Here is a 19,485-nt window from a genome sequence, read left to right as displayed (position 1 = left end):
TGCAATCTTTGTGTGAAATCCCTGGTGTTCCTGACAGTCCCTCTGCTTTCCTATTAAAAATGGACCACACTATGCATGAGAACACACTGTGGTCAGTTCTCTAGCTGTGCTGGGAACTCAACCTGCTCTCCTCCAATGATCAGATTTGTCCTAACACACCCCCCCCCCCCCCGCACAGCCTTTAACTGAGAAGCTTAGTATACAGCTGCTTCTCCTCCCCACCCAGCTCTTATGCAGTTGAGAACAAAGGGAATGTGATCACTTATATTAAAAAAAAAAAAAAAAAAACCATACTTGCCTGCCTAGCGGATCCATCAGTCTCTTGTTGTGATCTGCTGTTCGAGTGTCAGAGCCTCCATCTTGGTCCTAGTCAGCTGGCAGCCTCTTCCAGGCAGCTCAGCTCCCTGACACTCTGTGAATGGGCTTCTGCGGCTTCCTGGGATATGTGACAAGGTTATTTCAGGGGGCTGCTGGAGCATGGCATGTCATTCTGGCCAGAAAAACAGTTACTAGCCCCTCAAAAAAAAACAAACAAAAACGTGCAAAAGTCACTTTTGTGGAATATAGTTCAACATCCATGTAGTTTCTGAACCTGTGGCACCCCTAAAGCCTTGACAAAAATCTCCCAAATTATTTGACAGTTGTATATTCGCACAGGATCCCTGGTTCTTTTCCCCTCTGTCACAGAAATGCTAAGGATCCCAAGTTTCACAAGAAGGTGCTCTGGCACATCGCGATGTCACCCTTTACAATGCAAAAGCCAGGAATAAGGTAAGTATTCTTTCTAACTTTTTTTTTCTCCCCTTCTTCCCTTTTTTTTTTTTTTTTTTTAATAAAAGGAAGGGAAAAAGGGGAGAAGGGGAGAAAAAAAAAGTTAGAAAGAATACTTACCTTATTCCTGGCTTTTGCATTGTAAAGGGTGACATCGCGATGTGCCAGAGCACCTTCTTGTGAAACTTGGGATCCTTAGCATTTCTGTGACAGAGGGGAAAAGAACCAGGGATCCTGTGCGAATATACAACTGTCAAATAATTTGGGAGATTTTTGTCAAGGCTTTAGGGGTGCCACAGGTTCAGAAACTACATGGATGTTGAACTATATTCCACAAAAGTGACTTTTGCACGTTTTTGTTTGTTTTTTTTTTGAGGGGCTAGTAACTGTTTTTCTGGCCAGAATGACATGCCATGCTCCAGCAGCCCCCTGAAATAACCTTGTCACATATCCCAGGAAGCCGCAGAAGCCCATTCACAGAGTGTCAATGGAGCTGAGCTGCCTGGAAGAGGCTGCCAGCTGACTAGGACCAAAATGGAGGCTCTGACACTCGAACAGCAGATCACAACAAGAGACTGATGGATCCGCTAGGCAGGCAAGTATGGTTTTTTTTTTTTTTTTTTTTTTTTTTTTTTTAAATAAGGGAACTCAGCATAACAGATAAGTTAAGTTGCACTTTAAGCAATATTTTTAAAAGCTGCACAGATTTTTTTTTTTCTCCTGCTGGGGCACCATGACTGTATAGTCTTTTTTAAGCAAAAGGTGAACTTAGCCTTTAACGTAAAATGCTGCACACTCTGCTCATGTCATCTACACCAGTCAACTATAACTTTATGACCATCCACTTATTAAAAAAAAATAGGTCGTACTTTTGTCACCAAAACAAACCTGACTTGTTAGGCATGGACACCACTAAACCTCTGAAGGTATGCTGTGATATCTGGCACTAGGCCATCAGTAGCCAATTGTTTTAGTCCTGTAAGTTGTGAGGGGGGGGGGGGGGGGCCTCCATCAACTTGCTTTTCCAGAACATATCACAGATATGTATTAATATCCAGATATGGATTAAGATCTAGAGGATTTGGAGACCAAGTCAACACTTCAAACTCATTGTTGTGTTCCTCATACCATATTTGCAGTGTGGCAGGTACATTATCCTGCCGAAAAAGGCCATTGCTATCAGGGAAAACTATTTCCATGAAGGGGTGTATTTGGTCACCAACAAGGTTTAGGTAAGTGGTACATGTTAAGTAACATCCACATGAATAACAGGACCCAATGTTTGCTAGCAGAACATTGGCCAAAGCATCACACTATACATGTTGGCTTGCCTTCTTCCCGTACTGCATCCTGGTACCATCTTTATCCCAGGTAAGGGACGCACACACCCCTGGCCATCCACAAAAAGAAACCATGATTCGTCAGACCAGGCCACTTTCTTCCATTGATCCGTGGTCAAGATCTGATGCTTACATGTCCATTGTAGGAGCTTATGGCAGTGAACATGGGTCAGCACAAGCACCCTGACCAGTCTGCATCTTTATAGGCTTATACACAAACTGCAATGCCAATCTTTCCTGCTTTCAACACCTCAACTTTAGGGACAACATGTTTACTTGCTACTTAATATATCCTACTGACTGTCAGATGCCATTGCAACAAAACAATCAATTATTCACTTAACCTGTTAGTGGTCATAAAAATAACAGATTGGTGTATAACCCGTTTCAAACCTCAGATCAAGAACAGACTTGGAAACACAGGGTTTGATTTACTAAAGGTTAAGAGACTGTGCACTTTGCAAGTGCACAGTGGCGTCCATGTGTGTGGTGCATATGACCCCCGAGGGGGCGTGGGGCCCATGGTGTCCTTAATTATCGTAATAAGGCAAATCTGTGGACTACATCTATCAGCAGCTCTGTATGCTCCTAAAAAATAGCATATAAATAAAAAAAAAAAAAAAAAAAAAAAAAAAAAAACCCAAACACAAACACACCACGTGGCCAGTTGTAACACAAACAAGATGTTAATGATCAGTATTGAATCAGTCCTTCATTCCTTCCTATATCTAGTATTTATAACCAGACAAACCGGCCGACATTCAGCCCGTGTGTATGGCTGCCGGTCAAACAGAAGGCGGCCGAACAGCTGACTTCTGTCGAAGGATCACGACCAAAAAAGGTCTGCTGACTGGCTCTCGATCAGCGCTCCCAGCCATCAGAATACAATAGCACAGCAGGGAAGATTGCTGTACTAACATTGGATTGTTAGTACAGCGGTTCTGACCTAAGCTGTCAGTTTTTTTTGTTCAACCCTAACAATCCGATGTTAGAACAGCGATTGCCCTACTGTACTATTGTGTTCTGACAGGGGGACAGCTCCCCACCAAAACACTCCTGTCAGCACTGTCATTGGCTGAGAGCACCAATCCAGAGACGATAGTATGTATACACACACTATTTTTTTTGTGTAGAATTCACTTTTAAAGGGGGTGTGGCAGGCGGTTTGTCTTGTGCTTACATATGTTTGCCAAGAGGCCTCCCTTGTTCCCATCTCAAAAAGTTGGGAGGTATGCAATTATATACAAATGTACAGGCAACAAACAGTCCAAATGTTATAAAAAGTGTGGCAGTAAATGAGCAATATTGACGATATGATGATAGAACATCGCTATTGTGACAATAGTTGGGAAACAGACAGGCACTCGCGATTATGGCACATCAGAACCAAAGTGGCGCTTAGGAGGGCTTCAGAAGACCATTGTATCTGAGAACGGACTGGGCCGCTAGGCATATTACATCCACAGTATGTAGGTGGTGATGCTGACAATGAACAGCTGAACTTATGGCTTTGTAGGCAGTGGCGTAGCTAGCACATCTGGCACCCAGGGCTGGACAAGCCACAAGCAAGTATGTAGCAGACAGTAAAAACCTAAATATGCTCATTTTAATAAAATAAAACTGTTCTTTTGCATAACCTTTACTTTACACAGCTACCCTTAAAGTGATATTGAAGTCTTGTTTGTTTTTTTAACAATAAACACACACGTTATACTTACCTGCTCTGTGTAGTGTTTTTTTTTTTCCTGCACAAAGCAGCTTGGATCCTCCTCTTCTTGGGTCCCTTGCCAGCACTCCTGGCCCTACCCACTTGCTGGGTGCCCCCACAGCAAGAAGCTTGCTATGGGGGCACCAAACCAGGCACGCTCCCGAGCCACAGCACTGTGTGTATTCACAGAGCCATGGCTCAACTTCTCTCCTTCCCTCTTCTGAATGGCTCACAGGCTGTGACTGAGCAGTGGGAGCCACTGGCTGCCACAAGCCAATCAGGAGAGCGAGTCCCCGCACAGGCAAGGCTCTCGTGGACATCGCTGGATTGAGAGGGGGCTTAGGTAATTGGGTGGGGCTGCTGCACACAGAAGGTTTTTTTACCTTTATGCATGAAGAGTAAAAAGCTTGAGCCTTTACAACCATTTTAACAAAGAACATGCTGTACTTAGAATGCTGTAGTCAGGAGTAAGAAATGTAAAAAAAAAAAACAAAAAACAAACAAAAACACAGTGAGGGCAATTTATCAAAACTGGTGCAGTCAGAATTTGGAACAGCTGTGCGTGGCAACCAATCAGCTTCTATCTTCAGCTTTAAAAATAAAAGCTATGAGCCAATTGGTTGCCACGCATAGCTGCTCTAAATTCTGTCTGCTCAAGTTTTGATAAATTCCCCAAAGGACTCAGACAGGCGCTGAGACAGGTCCTGTATGCTGAGTCACTTTTTGTTGGTTCTGCATCTACCTGCATCTATAAGTGGGTGCACAGATCTGAATGCAGACAGCGTGCATTCGGAAACATGCATCCCTTCCTGTCTGCATGTCAAATTTTGACATTCGACTAGGTCCATTCAGCTGCTTTGTCAAATTTGACTTTGACTGGACTGCCTGCACCAAACACCAAGTATCCCCATGCGGTACACGGCCATCACACTGGGCATGGACGCATATGCTCCATATGTTTGAGGCTCAACTGTCATGTGGGCCAGATAGCAGGAAAGAGGAGATGTCGGGCAATTAAAAGAGAAGTATGAGAATTGTATGAATCATACTTACCTAGGGGGATGCTGCATCTGTCCCCCCGCCTGCTCTAAGGCTGAAAACCAAGCAAACACAGCCGATCACTCAGTTCTCACCGAAACATTGGGCTGTGGAGGGGACAGGAGTGGCCGGCTCAGGCTCTCAGCAGCTCGCTGAGAGGCCGAGCTGGGTGCTGGTCCAGGCATGTGAGCAGATCCAAACCATATGAGTGCGATCTTTCCCTAGCCTGGACCGACTGACATTAGCCGAGAGAAGGGTTAAGCCCGCTGTAAGCTGAAAATTAGTCACAGGAGAGCAAAACAAACTGATGTAATCAACAGAAGTACAACGAAACAGGATTTGGCTGTACTTCTCCTTTAATAAATCTATCACAAGACCTGTCTCTCTGCTCCTGTTTGGCATTACTTGCAACAATTGATAAAATGTCCCCCATTTATGTTGTGAACTCACTCTCCAGGGCCCAGGTAGGCTCTTCCTCGGTCCAGGCTCTTTGTCCCTGAAGCTGAAAGGTTCTTCAGGCACCCCCTTTCCTAGTCCAGAGGGCCTCCACGAACCCCCCTCTCATAGTCCAGGGCCTCCAGACACCCCCTCTCATAATCTGGACCTCCACGCACCCCCTCACCTAGTCCAGCATCTGCCTTGTATTCCCTCCTATCCAGGGTCCTTTGCCACACCAACCCCCATTTTCTAGTCAATGGGCTCTGCACTCCTCTCCCAGTCCAAGGCCTCCTTTACAGCCCACCCCAACTTAAGAGCCTCCTCTGCACCCCCCCCCCCCTTCCTCAGCCCAGGGCCTCCTCTGCACCCCCCCAGCCCAGGGTCTCTCTCTCGAAGCCTCCCCTTCTCTGGGATGCCTCACGCAGAAAAGACATAAGCCATTTGGGCACTGGGCAGGGATAGGAGGGAGACCTGCCTGTCCATTACACTTGATCGGGTGGCAACGACACCCTTGGAGCAGCGGTTCCCTGTACGGGTGGGGGCAGCACCCCCCTAGATGTGTCACTCGGGGCAGGCGTGCGCCCCCCTCCCCCTCGTTTCAGCCATTTGTAGGGACCCTCTGCATGTGGGGGGCAGGCAGTGGTGCAGCCCTTGAGCATGCCAACCTGCTCCATGTCACTAGTAGTCCAAAGTGCAGGCAGGGTCTCAATAAATTAGGCTATTGATATCACTTTTTTTTTTTTTTTTAAAACCATACTGGGAAAAAAAAAAAAAAAAAAAAAAAAAAAAAACTATATTCAACACTGTTGAAACCTTGAGATGAGAGATATAGATACACACACACATTCATATATATGTGTTCCACAATGGACACCTTATGACAGGTTTCATTCATTGGATGGAGACACTATATAAAAAGAGACAATTTTTTGTGTCATTAATACTGGCTAAGTTCCTGAACATGTATACGTCCAGATATTTTGTTTATGTATCTGGTCTATCAGATCACATTTTTATGTATACTTCTCATGTATGCAAAGAGAAAAAAAATTAAAGGGTACCCAGAAGTTTTGTTTGTGTTTTTATTTGCTCAAGGAACATAAAATTAAAGCTCTTTTGTCGACAACAAAAATGAAAAAATGTGTGCACAACATACAATTGAGATTTGTATGAGGAGTCTTCACACCACAAACTTGTTCTTGGTAAGGGAACTGCTCTTTGTGGCTGTATCTGCATGTGCTTGATAACCAATGACTGCCTTGGAAGACAGGCCTAGTCTCTCCTTATAAACACGGCTAAAAAAAAAAAAAAAAAAAAATCTAATTAAAATAAAAGACAGTAGCATTTTAGGTCATTTTATCAGATCTCATTTCCCATAATGAACTCAGTCATACCTGCTGGATATACATAATCTGCACATTTGTTTAATTAGACCAGATAAAGAAGCAGTGGCAGACTGGCCATTGGCAGGTCTGTAGGATTCCTCTGGTGAGCCTCATGTATCCTTGTCCAGAAGAGGTTTTATTTGCCTCCCTACCCTCACAGCGGTGTAACCAACCAGCTACCATTTAGCATACTGTTCCTGGGACTGACAGGGGTTGCCACCTTTTCTTCAAGCCAAACCCGAACACTTTAGCGGCACAGGGCCAATTTTTTTTTTTTGTGTGCATAGTATACACACACTATAGGATTATAAAAGACCTGGGAAACCTTTGGGTGCCCCAAGGAGAGTAGTAATGCGGTGCGCACATGGGGGGGGGGGGGGGGGGCGCGGGGGACTCATGTCAAATGCAAGTAACAAATTTAAAAAAAATAAATAAATAGACAGTTACTTACCGGTAACGGTTTTTCTAGGATATCTTCCAGGACGGCACACCTGAGAGATGAGAGGCTCCTCCCTACAGGAAACACAATCAATCGACAGCTGTTTTAGGTCCCCACCCTTCCCCCTGATCCTCAGTTTGTAGAGAAGTAACTCCTGAACCTGGTTCACAAGGGAAAGCATTCCTCATAGGCACTCACCTTCTAGTGTTCTACCATTTTCCCTCCTCCAACGGGCGGGAAGTAGGCCTGCCGTCCTGGAAGATATCCTAGAAAAACAGTTACCGGTAAGTAACTGTCAATTTTCTCGTAGTCATCTTCCAGGACGGCACACCTGAGAGGATAATCAAGTACCTCAGGCCTACCATAGGGTGGGACCACTGCAAGACCCTCTTGGCGGACCTTGGTTCTGCAGTGAGTTTTACCTCCACTCCATATGCTTGATGAAAGTATTAAAGCTGGATCATGCGGCTGGTCTGCAGGTCTACTTCACCGATGTCCCTGCCTTCTCCGCTTCGGATGCAGGATCTAGGTGGAGTGGGCTCTTAAAGATGGAATCAGAAAACATGTTCAACTTGTAGGTTAGCAATGTTGCCTGTCTCACACATCTAACAACCATGGCCTATTGTGCCTGTAGGTGCTACTTAGAACCCCTAAAGATTAAATCGGAGACCTGTGTTGTAAGACAAGGACACTACATTGATCACCAAGAGGGCCTGTCTTAACACTACCCTGTTCAGGTAATTAAAACTGCAAAAAAAGGTAGGCCCCTGACAACCATTTTTTTGTTCATTTTTATCTTTACATCAGCAAAGACTAAAGGGAAGCCTACTTAAGGGTAATAGATTAACCGAGGCTTGATCCCTGGGTTTAAGGCATGCCCACTCTGTGGCTTTACTTACGCCTCAGTGCCTACTTCAGGAGAATAAAGTTCATAGCAGGAGTATAACACTTATACTGCTACATCTAGTTCTGCTAGAAGGGTGAGATGAAGGCCATGCACCGAGCCGTAAACTATTCGGTCGGGTATACATCTTTATACTTCATCTTCAGGTCATAATACTCCTCTGAACAGAACTTCAAGTTCTTACTAAGCAGGGTGATTATCGCCTTCCTCCAGTGTACTATAACCCTACTGGGCTTCAGCCCTAGGAAATGGTTCCAGCATTCCTGAATGCAAGGGGCTGAGGCTTTCTGACATGTGACGTCTGCAGCCAGAACTCCTGGCCCCTCCACGGAAAAGAGGGCTGAAATACAAAAAGGTAATACATGCATTATTAATATCACAAATTAAAAAAAGATCATAGATTGTGGACACAGCACAATAGATTTAGACAGAAAGGACACAAGCATAGACAATAATGTGTATCCGAGTGTGGCTAGCTAAACCAACATATCAAATATGGGAGAGACCCAAATCTGAACTTCAATGTAGACAAACAGTCCTCACAGTCTGGTTTTCTGATGTGCAGCCAATATGTAAAAACATTAAGACACACGCAAACCCTCAGCCTCGGTTCACACTGGGACGACTTGTCAGGCGACCTAGTCACTTGACAAGTAGCGTCCTGTTCTGTGCAATGGAACCGTTCTAATCGGAGCGATGCAAGTCGCTCCGACTTTGAAAAATGTTCCTGTACGACTTTGGGGGCGACTTGCATTGACTTCTATACAGAAGTCGTTTCGCAAGTCGCCGCTGATTCGTGTCCTGGGTCGCCTGAGGCAGTCGCGCTGTAAGTCGCGCTGCCTCAGTGTGAACCGACCCTAAATGCTGCGTGTTTCTGAAGTGCAGCTAGCTAGGTCATAACTGATATATATATACATAAAGGACGGGAGCCCTCTTTACGGTGGAGTTTTACTGATGTACAGCAAAACAGGGCCATAAATATAAGACAGAAAGACCCAAACTTCTATGTTGCGCATTTCTGAAGAACCACCAAATACAGTTAAAAGATCAATATGGCACACAAGACAATATCTTTTCTCTGTTATGCAGTTCTGTAGTGCAGTCACATAGAACCAACACAGAAAGGACCCAAGCAACCTGCAGCATTGTGTTTTTCTGAAGTGCAGTAAGGTAAGGGAATCTGAAACAGAAAGCACCAACAAGCTTCAATGTTGAGTATTTCTGCTGTGCAGCCACATAAAAACAGACAGCCTTCCTAGCTGCGATCTTTCTGGTGTATTGCAAAGTAAGGCAATAACTCCATGATGTCTATTCTTGTTGTGTAGCAAAACCTCAACCAGAAGGGACAGATAAAAACTTAGGGCTCCCACACCTGTGCGACCCAACCTGCAACCGCAAAAACGCAAGAGAAAAGTCATACGCTATGGCTTCCAATGGCAACCATTCGTGTCTGTGCAACTCCAGGTCGCAGCGCCACCAAGCAGGCCCTGCTTTCTGGATCCACAGACCTCAAGATTACACAGGTCGCAGGTATTTCTGATGTACAGCAATATACCCCTTATGAGCAGAAATGTCACAAATCTCAATGTGTATTTCTGCTGTGCCACAAAACATCCCAGCAAGGACAAACCTTCACTACTGAGGTCTACTGGTGTGCAACCAAGGAGGAGTCATGGTGTAATAACCAAACAAAGCTATTTGATCCCTAGGCATAGCCTGGGCTGTAGATACTAACACTTCACCCCCAGCGAAGGAACAATCCTAAAATGGTTAGACACCTTACTATAGTAGCTGTTGTCCTACCTTACCTCCGTAGACTGAGCAAACGCTGGCCAGTTCACACACAGGTGGGGCTGATCAGAAACTAAAGTCTCAATGAGCCCAGCCCTAGAGACCAATTTAGGACAGCCTCTAGAAGAGGTGGTCACCAATTTAGCCTGGAGGAAAATAGCCACCTGCAGGCCTTAAACAAGCAATCATGTATCTAGCTCTTGCATATGTTTGCACAGAAAATCCTTAAAGGATACAGGAAGCGATTTATGGTAAATCGCCTTTAGATCTGTCACTGAGTTGCCTGTAGCCCAAACCAAGAAAAAGGTTTTTCTTACCTCCTGCACTAGAATATAACCACAATGTAAAAGGTGGAGTGGGAGGTTGGAGCTTATGACTTCAGATTCCTAGCAGCTGGGCTAATGGGGCCATATAACCTAGTGCACCTGCTGACCAGGAGAGCTTACTCCTGAATCCTTCAACCATTGCACAATCCATAAATTGTTCAGTGGTATACCTGGCCTGTAAGGAACTCTTTGTATCTACCAGGTCCCCCCCCTTCGCTCTATTCATCCCTACTAATGTCCCACAACCGGACATGTAGGGAGAGGCTGGCAACCTACTGTTGTGAAAACCACAGTGTCTCTGCTGTAAGAGGGAGCTGTGGCTGGTGGTTTTAGCAGTAGCTTCTGGGCTATTTCGTTATACAGACCCCAGGTCCTGCACTGCACCACTCAGTAAATACAGGGGGAAGGGGAAGAAATGCCTTACCTACCTCTTTCCCATCTGAGGTGGTTTAGGCACACTCGCTCCTGTGCACCATTTGTCCACCATACAGCATCTCTGATGTAAGAGGGAGCTGTAGCTGGTGTTTTTAGCAGAAGCTTCTGGGCTATTTGAATCCAGACCCCAGGGGAGATTATCTCAAATGCCCAGAAACCATCTGGCTGGTATTGGGGATTTTGCAGCTAAATTCCCAAGGCAAAAGAAAGTACTCACCGTTGTCGTCTTCCCCTTTTGCCACAGCCACCAGGCTTGCTTTTCCATCCTTATGGTCCACACGCAAGGAGGATAGCCACCAAAGTGCCCCCCCAACTGCTGTCCCCGTAGGGAGCTACAAGGTTAGGCTGTGTCCTGCCAATCAGTATATACACCTGGGGGGGGCAATGCCGTACGTTCCTCATTGCATTCTGAGGTGGTTTAGGCAGACATCCACCGTAGTGAACTGGTGCCTCCTCGAAAGGAGGATGTGGGCGCCTGCTCCTGCTGACTGTCAGCCTTCCCTCCTGGGTAAGAACATGGGTCGTTCAGGCGGCGCCCTCCCCAGCAGCCCACGCGAGCTACCAGGGGCCCTGGAAAGAACCGACAGCCAGCACCCCTGTCTGAACGGACACCTGGACAGGTAATGGCGGGGGAGGGGAGACAGGAAAAGGCCCCTGAAGTTCTGGGGACACCACTGTACCCACCCAGGGGCCTTCAGCTCTCAGGGGGGCTCTTCCAGTTTCTGCTGCCCCCCCTAAGGATAGGGGAACCCCCCAGGAAGGATAAATATATCCGGCCAGACCCAGAGGCCCATCATGTACTAACCAGGCCCTACCCTGCTTAGCCTCCGAGATCATACGAGATCGGGCAGGCAGCGCCCTCTTTCGCTTTCAGGGTGATGTGGCCGTAGGCCTTCCCAGGCATTTGGTCCGGCTCCCAGGGGGAGACCACCAGCCCCAGGCTTCGGGTCATTTGGAAAAAAAAAAAAAAAAAAAACAAAACAAACAAACAGTTTCGCTGTGTAGGGAGAAACACATCAAAAACTGAGGATCGGGGGGGGGGGGGGGAACGACTTAAAACAGCTGTCGATTGACTGCGTTTCCTGTAGGGAGGAGCCTCTCATCTCTCAGGTGTGCCATCCTGGAAGATGACCAAGAGAAAAAAAATGGTTTAGGCTTTAGAATATTGAAGTCAAGTTAGATGTGAATTGACACACACACACACGGCTCTAGGCCTTAGGAATACATGAGGCCCCACTCACGCCCATAACGGGAAAAATTCAAGCGACAAAAATTAATTGTATTAAAAAAAAAAAAAAAAAGGAAGTAGTATATATTAAAATGCTTTAAATCCTATGAACTAGCTAGGTCCTTATGGGGTGACGTGTGTTGATGCAACGTCACTCCTCATTGGCTGGTGGGCGGAGTTCCAGAAGTCTTACGCCAGGCTCACACATATCTGGTGTGAATTCCCCATCTGTTTTCACTGCGAATTTCCAAAGCAGCTGTTACTTCCACATACGGTTCAGGTGTGAATTTTCAGAGTCGGCGGCCACTGGCCTCTTTAATAGCTGGTTTCCCTTCTGACAGCTGAATGTTAACCAAAGAACAGCCAGCAATGGAAATGAGAGGGGGGTGGGGTGGAGGTCTCCCCAATATCAATACCAGACCTTTAGCTGAGCATACAGCCAGGCCTGGCAGGAAGGCCCCACCTTGTGCCCGAAGAACCCCACACCCACCTCAAGACTGGGGTAATGCATTAGGTAAATTAGGGTGCCTGCGAGGTCTTAGGTGACCACCGAATTAAAGAACCGCCACACTCACACTTTTTCTTCAATACTTTCAGCACTAAAGCCTTGTACACACGATGAGACGATCGGACGAATAATAGTCTTTTTTTGCAGGCTAATCTCCATATCAAAAATTAAGAGCTTACTGAACTTACGAAAATTCTAATACGGCAGAATACAACTTCAAAGTGATGTAATGTGTTGTATACTTTCATTTCCGAGCATGCGTGGTCTTGCAGGGAAGTTGGAAACCTTTTTCCTGCAGGGTTTACTTCCTCTTTAAAGGAGGAGAAGAAACATGGACAAAACAATACACAACACTTTCAAGCCAGCCAGAACAGTAAAAAAATCCCTTGGCCTGCTGGGAGAACCTATATATTTGAGTGGAGTCAGGTGATCAGGGTTCTGTACCACTTGGACAGCTGTCTGGGTGGATGTGTGTTGTACTGCCCGGGCTGCTAGGCCGGAGATTAGGCCTATCCCAGGCACATCCGGCTGCTAGGCTGTCCAAGGGCCTATCCAGAAGCAAGAGAGCAGCACAGGGTTGGGATTGAAGCTTGCAGTCCAACCAGAAGTGACAATTCTGCCAGCTGGAGAACCTATTGTGTTCGGCAGTAGAGGGGAAGCTGTCGCCACTAAGGGACTAACCACATTATTACTAGGGACCACAGTGAGTAGCTGAAGAAAGTACCAGAGTAGTATCCTCAACAACCAGGCACAGTAAAGAATCAGGCCAGTGGGGCGAAGCTTGAGAAGTATCTGGAGTGCCAAGCTAGGGACTCCGTAGAGAAGCAGGGTGACGCTTGAGGAAGATACTACCGTGGAGATTGGAGGAGCTCACTGGATTCAGTGGCAGTGAATCATCTAGTCTAGTGTGATAGAGACTGGGAGCTCGGTGGGCTGAAGAACTATAAGTGAAGCAACTGTTACGTTTGTGTTAGGAACTGTTTAAAGACTGTTGCCATAGGAGACAGCACTCCTACACATGCAGATGTGGCGTCTTGCTGGATGCCTTTCTTTGCATGGCTGTCTTCCTGTAGAAGTCTTTTTTTCACACAAATAGAGCTTTCTCCTATGGTGGTATTTAATCACCGCTGGGGTTTTGTTTTTTTGTTTAGCAAAAGAGAATGAAGATTTTGAAAAAAAAATAAATAATCATGTTTCATAGTTTGTTATAAAATTTTGCAAACAGGCAATTTTTCTCCTTCATTGATATGCGCCGATGAGGCAGCACTGGTGGGCATTGATAGACACAGATAAGGTGGCACTGATGGGCAGCACCGTTGATGAGGCACTGATTGGTGACACTGATAGGTGGATGAGCTTGCGGGAGCCCTCCTTGATCAGGACCGATGTCCCTCCGAGAGCCACCGGTGATCGCCTTTTTACATCACATGATCAGCTGATCACGTGGTAAGGGGGTCGGGATTGACCCCTTACTCTGATCAGCCGAGTCTCAGACTCGCTCAGAGGCGGCTCTCCAATTAGGCGGTGGCCTAAGGCCCCGCACTCTCAGGGGCCTCGCAATCACCTAATTTGCCTAATTGCAGAGCCACCTCTGCTGACAAACAATGCCGCTGCGGTGGCGCTGCGCTCCGGCCACCAGAGCTGCCTGAGCTCCGTGGAGAGAGAAGACGGAGCTGTGGCTGTGTCTTGGGGAGAAGGCGTGGCAAGCACTGTGTTGTCCGGGGGAGGAGAAGGGGAGGCGACTCATTACAGCAGCCGGACAATACAAATATTCCCGCTGCTCCGGAGCTGCAGATCGCCCCCCCTCACCTCCCACTCAAGTGCTCCACTGAGTGATCCCAGCACACCCGGAGGAGTCATCCGGCGCCTGACTGGTAAGCAGAGAGGGAGCGGAGGGTCCCGCCGGGGAGGAAGCCTCGCCAGGGCTGTACTGGAGCCGATAGAAGGTGGAGGGAAGAGAGAAGAGCTGAAGAGGTGTCCAGCCGCCCTGGGGCTGTCAATCAGTGCGGAGGTGTCAGGATTCTGGGCTCCAGCTGCAGGGAGAGGCACATCTACCATGCCACAACCCCTTCTGCAGCCAGCCACCACTATCATCAGAGAGAGCCAACCCCTCACCCCTGCTCCTCTAGCATCCCTCAGCCACAGCCACTTGCCTTTATTTCCACCCCTGCCCCATCCCCTCCACTCCCTTCTTCTGGATAATCTGTGCCACAGTCAAGGCAGCTCAGTCCTGTGCCAGTGTGCCAACCTATGATTGACAGCCCCTGACCCCTCCCTCCACCCTGCCATTACCCCCACCTATGCAGGGCTCCACTGCGGGTTCAGGACATCCCAGCCCAGTCCAGTGCTGATCCTCAGCCATGGTGGGCCGGGTGCTCTTCATCCTGCGCTGGCAATGCCTGCTGATTGGCTTCTCCACTGCTATCTCCTTCACCGACACCAGCACCGAGATAGAGACCACCGACACCAGCACTGGCATAGAGACCACCGACACCAGCACTGGCATAGAGACCACCGACACCAGCACTGGCATAGAGACCACCGACACCAGCACTGGCATAGAGGACCCAAAAACAACTCAACCCACACGCCTCTTTTACCAATTTGAAATGAGGTGCATTATTGGCTTGAACAATGCAGCAGAGTAAAGATCAGTAATACAGGTGATTAGTACAGAGTTGTAAAATTTTCTATTTGGTTTTACATTTGAGTGCAGTAATCTATAAACAGGTTTATGCAAGTATAAATGATATTATTACAATACTGGCAATGAAGAATTTTACTATACCACTTACGTACCTTTACTAAATACCACTCAGAGAATCGCATGTGGTTTGACGTGAGCCATTCTGTATGGCTCAAATCACACCACATCAATATCGTGCAGGACCTTTTTGCTGCACCAGAATTGGATGGCATTCACACCCATGCCATCCAATTCTGCAAATTGCATTGTGTTTTGTGAACAGGTTACAGGGAAGTCCTTAATATACACACCCGCAGCTGTTCACATAAACGGGTTTCAATTTGATGTGCTGTGGAAACCACACAGGATTCGCTGCAAATTCTGAACCAGGGCCTAAGGCTTACCTCTAAATATTTGATCTAAAAGAATGATTACGGAGCTAGGACTTACCCAATGTAAGTGACAGCCTCTCTGTTTTCCGTCTCTCTGGTCCAGAGTGCTATTTTGTCACCTTTCGCACGAATGTTAATTACAGCTCCACAGACCTCCTCACTGTATTCATCAAAAGCTTCACCAATTAGACAAAGCAGCTGAGAATAAAATGGTGAAATATGGATTTTTTTTTTGTAGATAGCAAGCAATGTATCTGAAAAGCTTTCTGTACAGAACATTTGGGTACATGGGAGATGAGCTGTGTAGGTTTTGTATAGAAGTTCATACAGCAATCAGCTCATTAAATCCTATAGGAAAGCACCGAACTGTTTGTTTTTTTCCTAGCAAACATAGAAAAAAAAAAATAGCATATATACAAAATGTGACACAAGTCATATTGTAATTAAATGTTATTAAAAATGTCCTGCTTGTGCGATTGGCTCACTTATCTTCCCAGAAGCCTGTCCCAAGTCAGATTTCAGGCATCCCCTGCAACAAGTTTTTTTTTTTTTTGAGATACTCCCAATAGGAAATTTGGTCTAAAGGGACGCAGGCCCAGCAGCTTTCCTCATTAGAGCCATGCAGGTGCTGCAGTTGGTTGATAATTATGAAATCACTTCCATTAGACTTTCCCACATGGACACAGAAACAGGGGATTTCTTCAGAACCAAAAAAAAAAAAAAAAAAAAAAAAAAAAAAAAAAAAAAAAAAAAAAGGAAGAAGAAGAAGAAGAAGTAGTAATCTGAAACAAAGTTTGTTAAAATCCTTGCAATATACATGGGTCAACCAGAGGGGAATGTTTTTTCATAAATAAAAGTGAAGCTAAACTTTAAGTATCTGAATGATGTTGAATAGGTGGGCATTTTGTTCATGCTTCTGTCTGCACCATTTTCCAGATATCGGCATGTAATACATGGATACATTGGTTCAGCTTGGACCAAGTAACTATGCACACATCATATTTGGCTGATGCTCCTAAAACAGGGGTAGGCAACCCCGGCACACAAAGCCTCTTGCCAGCACTCGATTCCCTCCCCATCAGCAGAGCACCGCAGGGAAATATCAGTGAGACACTAATGCATTCCAATTTCAGAGTTCCCCACACCACATCTGCACTGAGGGGGAGGCACTGTGCCCCAACACATTGTAAAAGATGGGAAACATTGTTTGGTTCTCCAACGTCACTGTAGCTGCGATCGTCAGCTTTTGTGATGGGGGAAGAGATTTGGTGCAGTTCTGTTAGGGGTTCCTGTTTCTGTTTCCAGGAGGAGTAGGACATTGGCCACTGCTAAAGCCAATCACAGTCCTGCTAGCCCCGCCCACCATCTGGAGGAAGATGACTCTCTTGGCTGCCACTACCAATCTCAGATTGTGGTTTTCTCAATCAGTGAAATCCCTCCAATCAGGTGAGGGTTTGTGAAATTACTGTTGAGCTTCTGGGAACTTTGTTGAAACGATTCCTGAACCTTTGCGTCACTTACTACTGAACTCCTGCACTCTGTGTGCCTTTAAGGATAGATAGATCTGAGGTGTGAGAGTGCAAGATGTTAAAACATTTCTCACTACTAAAAAAAAAAAAAAAAAAAAAAAAAAAAAAAAAAAAGGGAAGGATTGCCTACCTCTGCTCTAGAAGCATCACTGAAGTAGACACCACTACCCCAGTGATCTACACTTGCTTCTGGGTACCGGCTGCTCTTCTGCACTGTGAACACAGGAGGTCAGCTGTTTGGTAATAGCGCCATTCAGAGAATGCTTTATGTTGTTTTCTGAACGAAGGCAAAAGCAATCTCTGATTGGACAAGGTGGAGAGGTAGGGCAGCGATGCTACAAATTAGTTAGGCTGCAAAAACCAGTATAAGAATTAGAAGCAGTCAAAACTGTTGACTGGGCCGAAACTTAAAAGTTGAACCTGCACCAATTCCTCTGTTTTGCAACTGTGAACAATTTAACAGATAACATTTATGTTACATTCAAGTTGCAGACAAGGACACAATGTGTCACCAGTTTCACATTGGCCAGTGATATTTTCCATACCATGGGAGTCTTTGCATTCTTAGTCAACACTATAGCATACACACAAATAAAACATTCCAGTTACCACACCCATCTAATACTGAAGGACTATAAAAGTGCTAAAATTGGATCCATGGGCTACTGCACCCTACTAAAGAAGACAAGGTTGTTGTACAGCACTATCACACCTACCGTCTCCAGCCAAAGGGTGTCCAAGTCACTGTGTCTTTGCTGCTTGGACAGAGTGATGAGCCATCTCCCCCCTCTTTTGTTCCTACTGTCTTCCCACATGGGTTCAATGCCATCCTGCACATGAAATTACACTTAACAGCATTACAGCAATGACTAACATTCTGCTTTTAGTTTAGCATATACATTTTTAACACTCCAACTTCACACAGTCTCTATGTACAAGTTTTGGTCTATGGACACAAGTTGGGGGGTCCCATTAAAATGAAGGGCACTTGTGATACTTATGTTCGCATTATAACTTTCTTTATGTCTTGTAGGCCGTGTTGGCCAAGATCTGTTTCTAGTTTCAGGGATTTTCGGAATGTATTTTCATATGTCAAAACCAATAAATACCATTGAAAAAGAAAATGAATGGCACACTAAACACAACATGAAAAAATTAGCACACAAAATGTGAATGGGTCCCAAATATCAATACTTGCTCTGGGCAAACACATCCCTGTAGAATATCCATTTGGCCTGCCCAAACAAGCATTTTTCTGAGGGCTGGTAAGTCAACGCCCAACACTTTGTCTCGGATAAAGTTGGTAGGCATTTAGATTCATCTTAATTTTTTTAAATGTCATTTGTGTCCTTACCTTAAAATTTTACCTACTTCTGGTCTGATAATACAACAAGATATTGCTCCAAAGTACGGGCAAATCCCACATTTGCCAGTTGTCACCAACAGACACTTACTGGGAGATGTTAACAGGACAGGTATTCTACTTGACTGCAAGTGCGACAGCGAGACACTCAAGCTGTGTGAAATTTACTCTGCCTGTTGCCAGATATAAAATCCCATAGACTATTGTGATTTGACTGGCATTAGGCTGTCTCCTGCACACTTTTTTTATTCCACAAAAAGGGATGAGGGGGGGGGGGGTTTAGGGGTCTCCCCCCATCTGCGCCTGCACTCCAACACCCTCTGGACACCTGGTTGAATGGAAATCACTTCAGACTCACAAGCATAGATATTTTAGATTTGTAGTGAGCCAATACTAGGAAATTGGAAATTAACAGGGAGGCCCTTTATCAGTAAGGCAGGGTTCACACTATTGCAAATTGGATGCAGATTTTTTTCGCATGTCAGGAGATTGTGACCGGCTCTCTATGGAGCCGGTTCACACATCTCCAGAGTGGCTCCGGGGTGAATTGCACGAGTCCATTGCATCTTCTGGTCCATTTCTGGTACGAATTCAGCCAAAAATTCGGGCTGAAATTGGACCTGAAGCAGTGAACAGGGACACACCAGACCCCTGCTGTAAACCGCTCCGTGCTGTGGTGTGAACCCAGCCTAAAAGGATCTCACTGTATTAGTATAGGTTAGAGTAAATGGTGGTTTGAGCATAAACAGAACTGGGTTTTGACACAGACTGCTAGATAGTAGAATCATTCTGCCCAGAGGAGGTCTACCACTAGACTGGAATTAACACATAGATCAGTAGTAAACAGTGGATATAAACATTAACGGTTGTGAACAAGGATATTGCAACTGCTTGGGGTACAAACAAACAGAATGACCAAGTCCCGTATAGCAGCCCTTGGAGGGGTAACCCTGAACTAGCAAAAAGGTCAATGTCACAACTGTAAATGGGCAATCTTTTGTCCTGAACCTTCAGTCGGCTAATGCAAAGGCCCAGTTGTACTGTTGGTGCACATGAGAACAGTCACGGTAAGGCTTGCAGGTAGTAATGGTCTACAGGGCAGCTGTGTAGTCAGTTCCTAGAGGGGGGGGGGGGGGGGGGGGTTTGTCTCTCCATTTGCAATAGGCCCTGGTCACAAGGCCCTCTCACCAGAGCCAGCGACTCA

General features: G+C 45.9%; 1 protein-coding gene across 2 annotated transcripts in view; it reads right to left on the bottom strand.

Annotated features, from left to right (window-relative positions):
* Positions 1-6,374: 6,374 nt before the first annotated feature.
* EIF4E1B (eukaryotic translation initiation factor 4E family member 1B) overlaps positions 6,375-19,485 on the bottom strand; it is a 28,104-nt gene continuing 14,993 nt past the window's right edge. Inside the window, exons 5-7 of one of the 2 annotated variants that reach the window (XM_073620464.1) lie at positions 17,635-17,748; positions 15,448-15,587; positions 6,375-6,590 (exon numbers count right to left, since the gene is read on the bottom strand). In XM_073620464.1, the coding sequence (XP_073476565.1) occupies positions 6,476-6,590; positions 15,448-15,587; positions 17,635-17,748 (369 nt within the window). In that variant the 3' untranslated portion in view covers positions 6,375-6,475. The remainder of the gene's footprint in view (positions 6,591-15,447; positions 15,588-17,634; positions 17,749-19,485) is intronic. The other variant, XM_073620465.1, reaches the window with a different exon arrangement.

Source organism: Aquarana catesbeiana, linkage group LG03 (genome assembly GCF_042186555.1).
Source record: "Aquarana catesbeiana isolate 2022-GZ linkage group LG03, ASM4218655v1, whole genome shotgun sequence".
Taxonomy (NCBI): Eukaryota; Metazoa; Chordata; class Amphibia; order Anura; family Ranidae; genus Aquarana; species Aquarana catesbeiana.
This window is presented reverse-complemented; position numbering and strand designations above follow the sequence as displayed.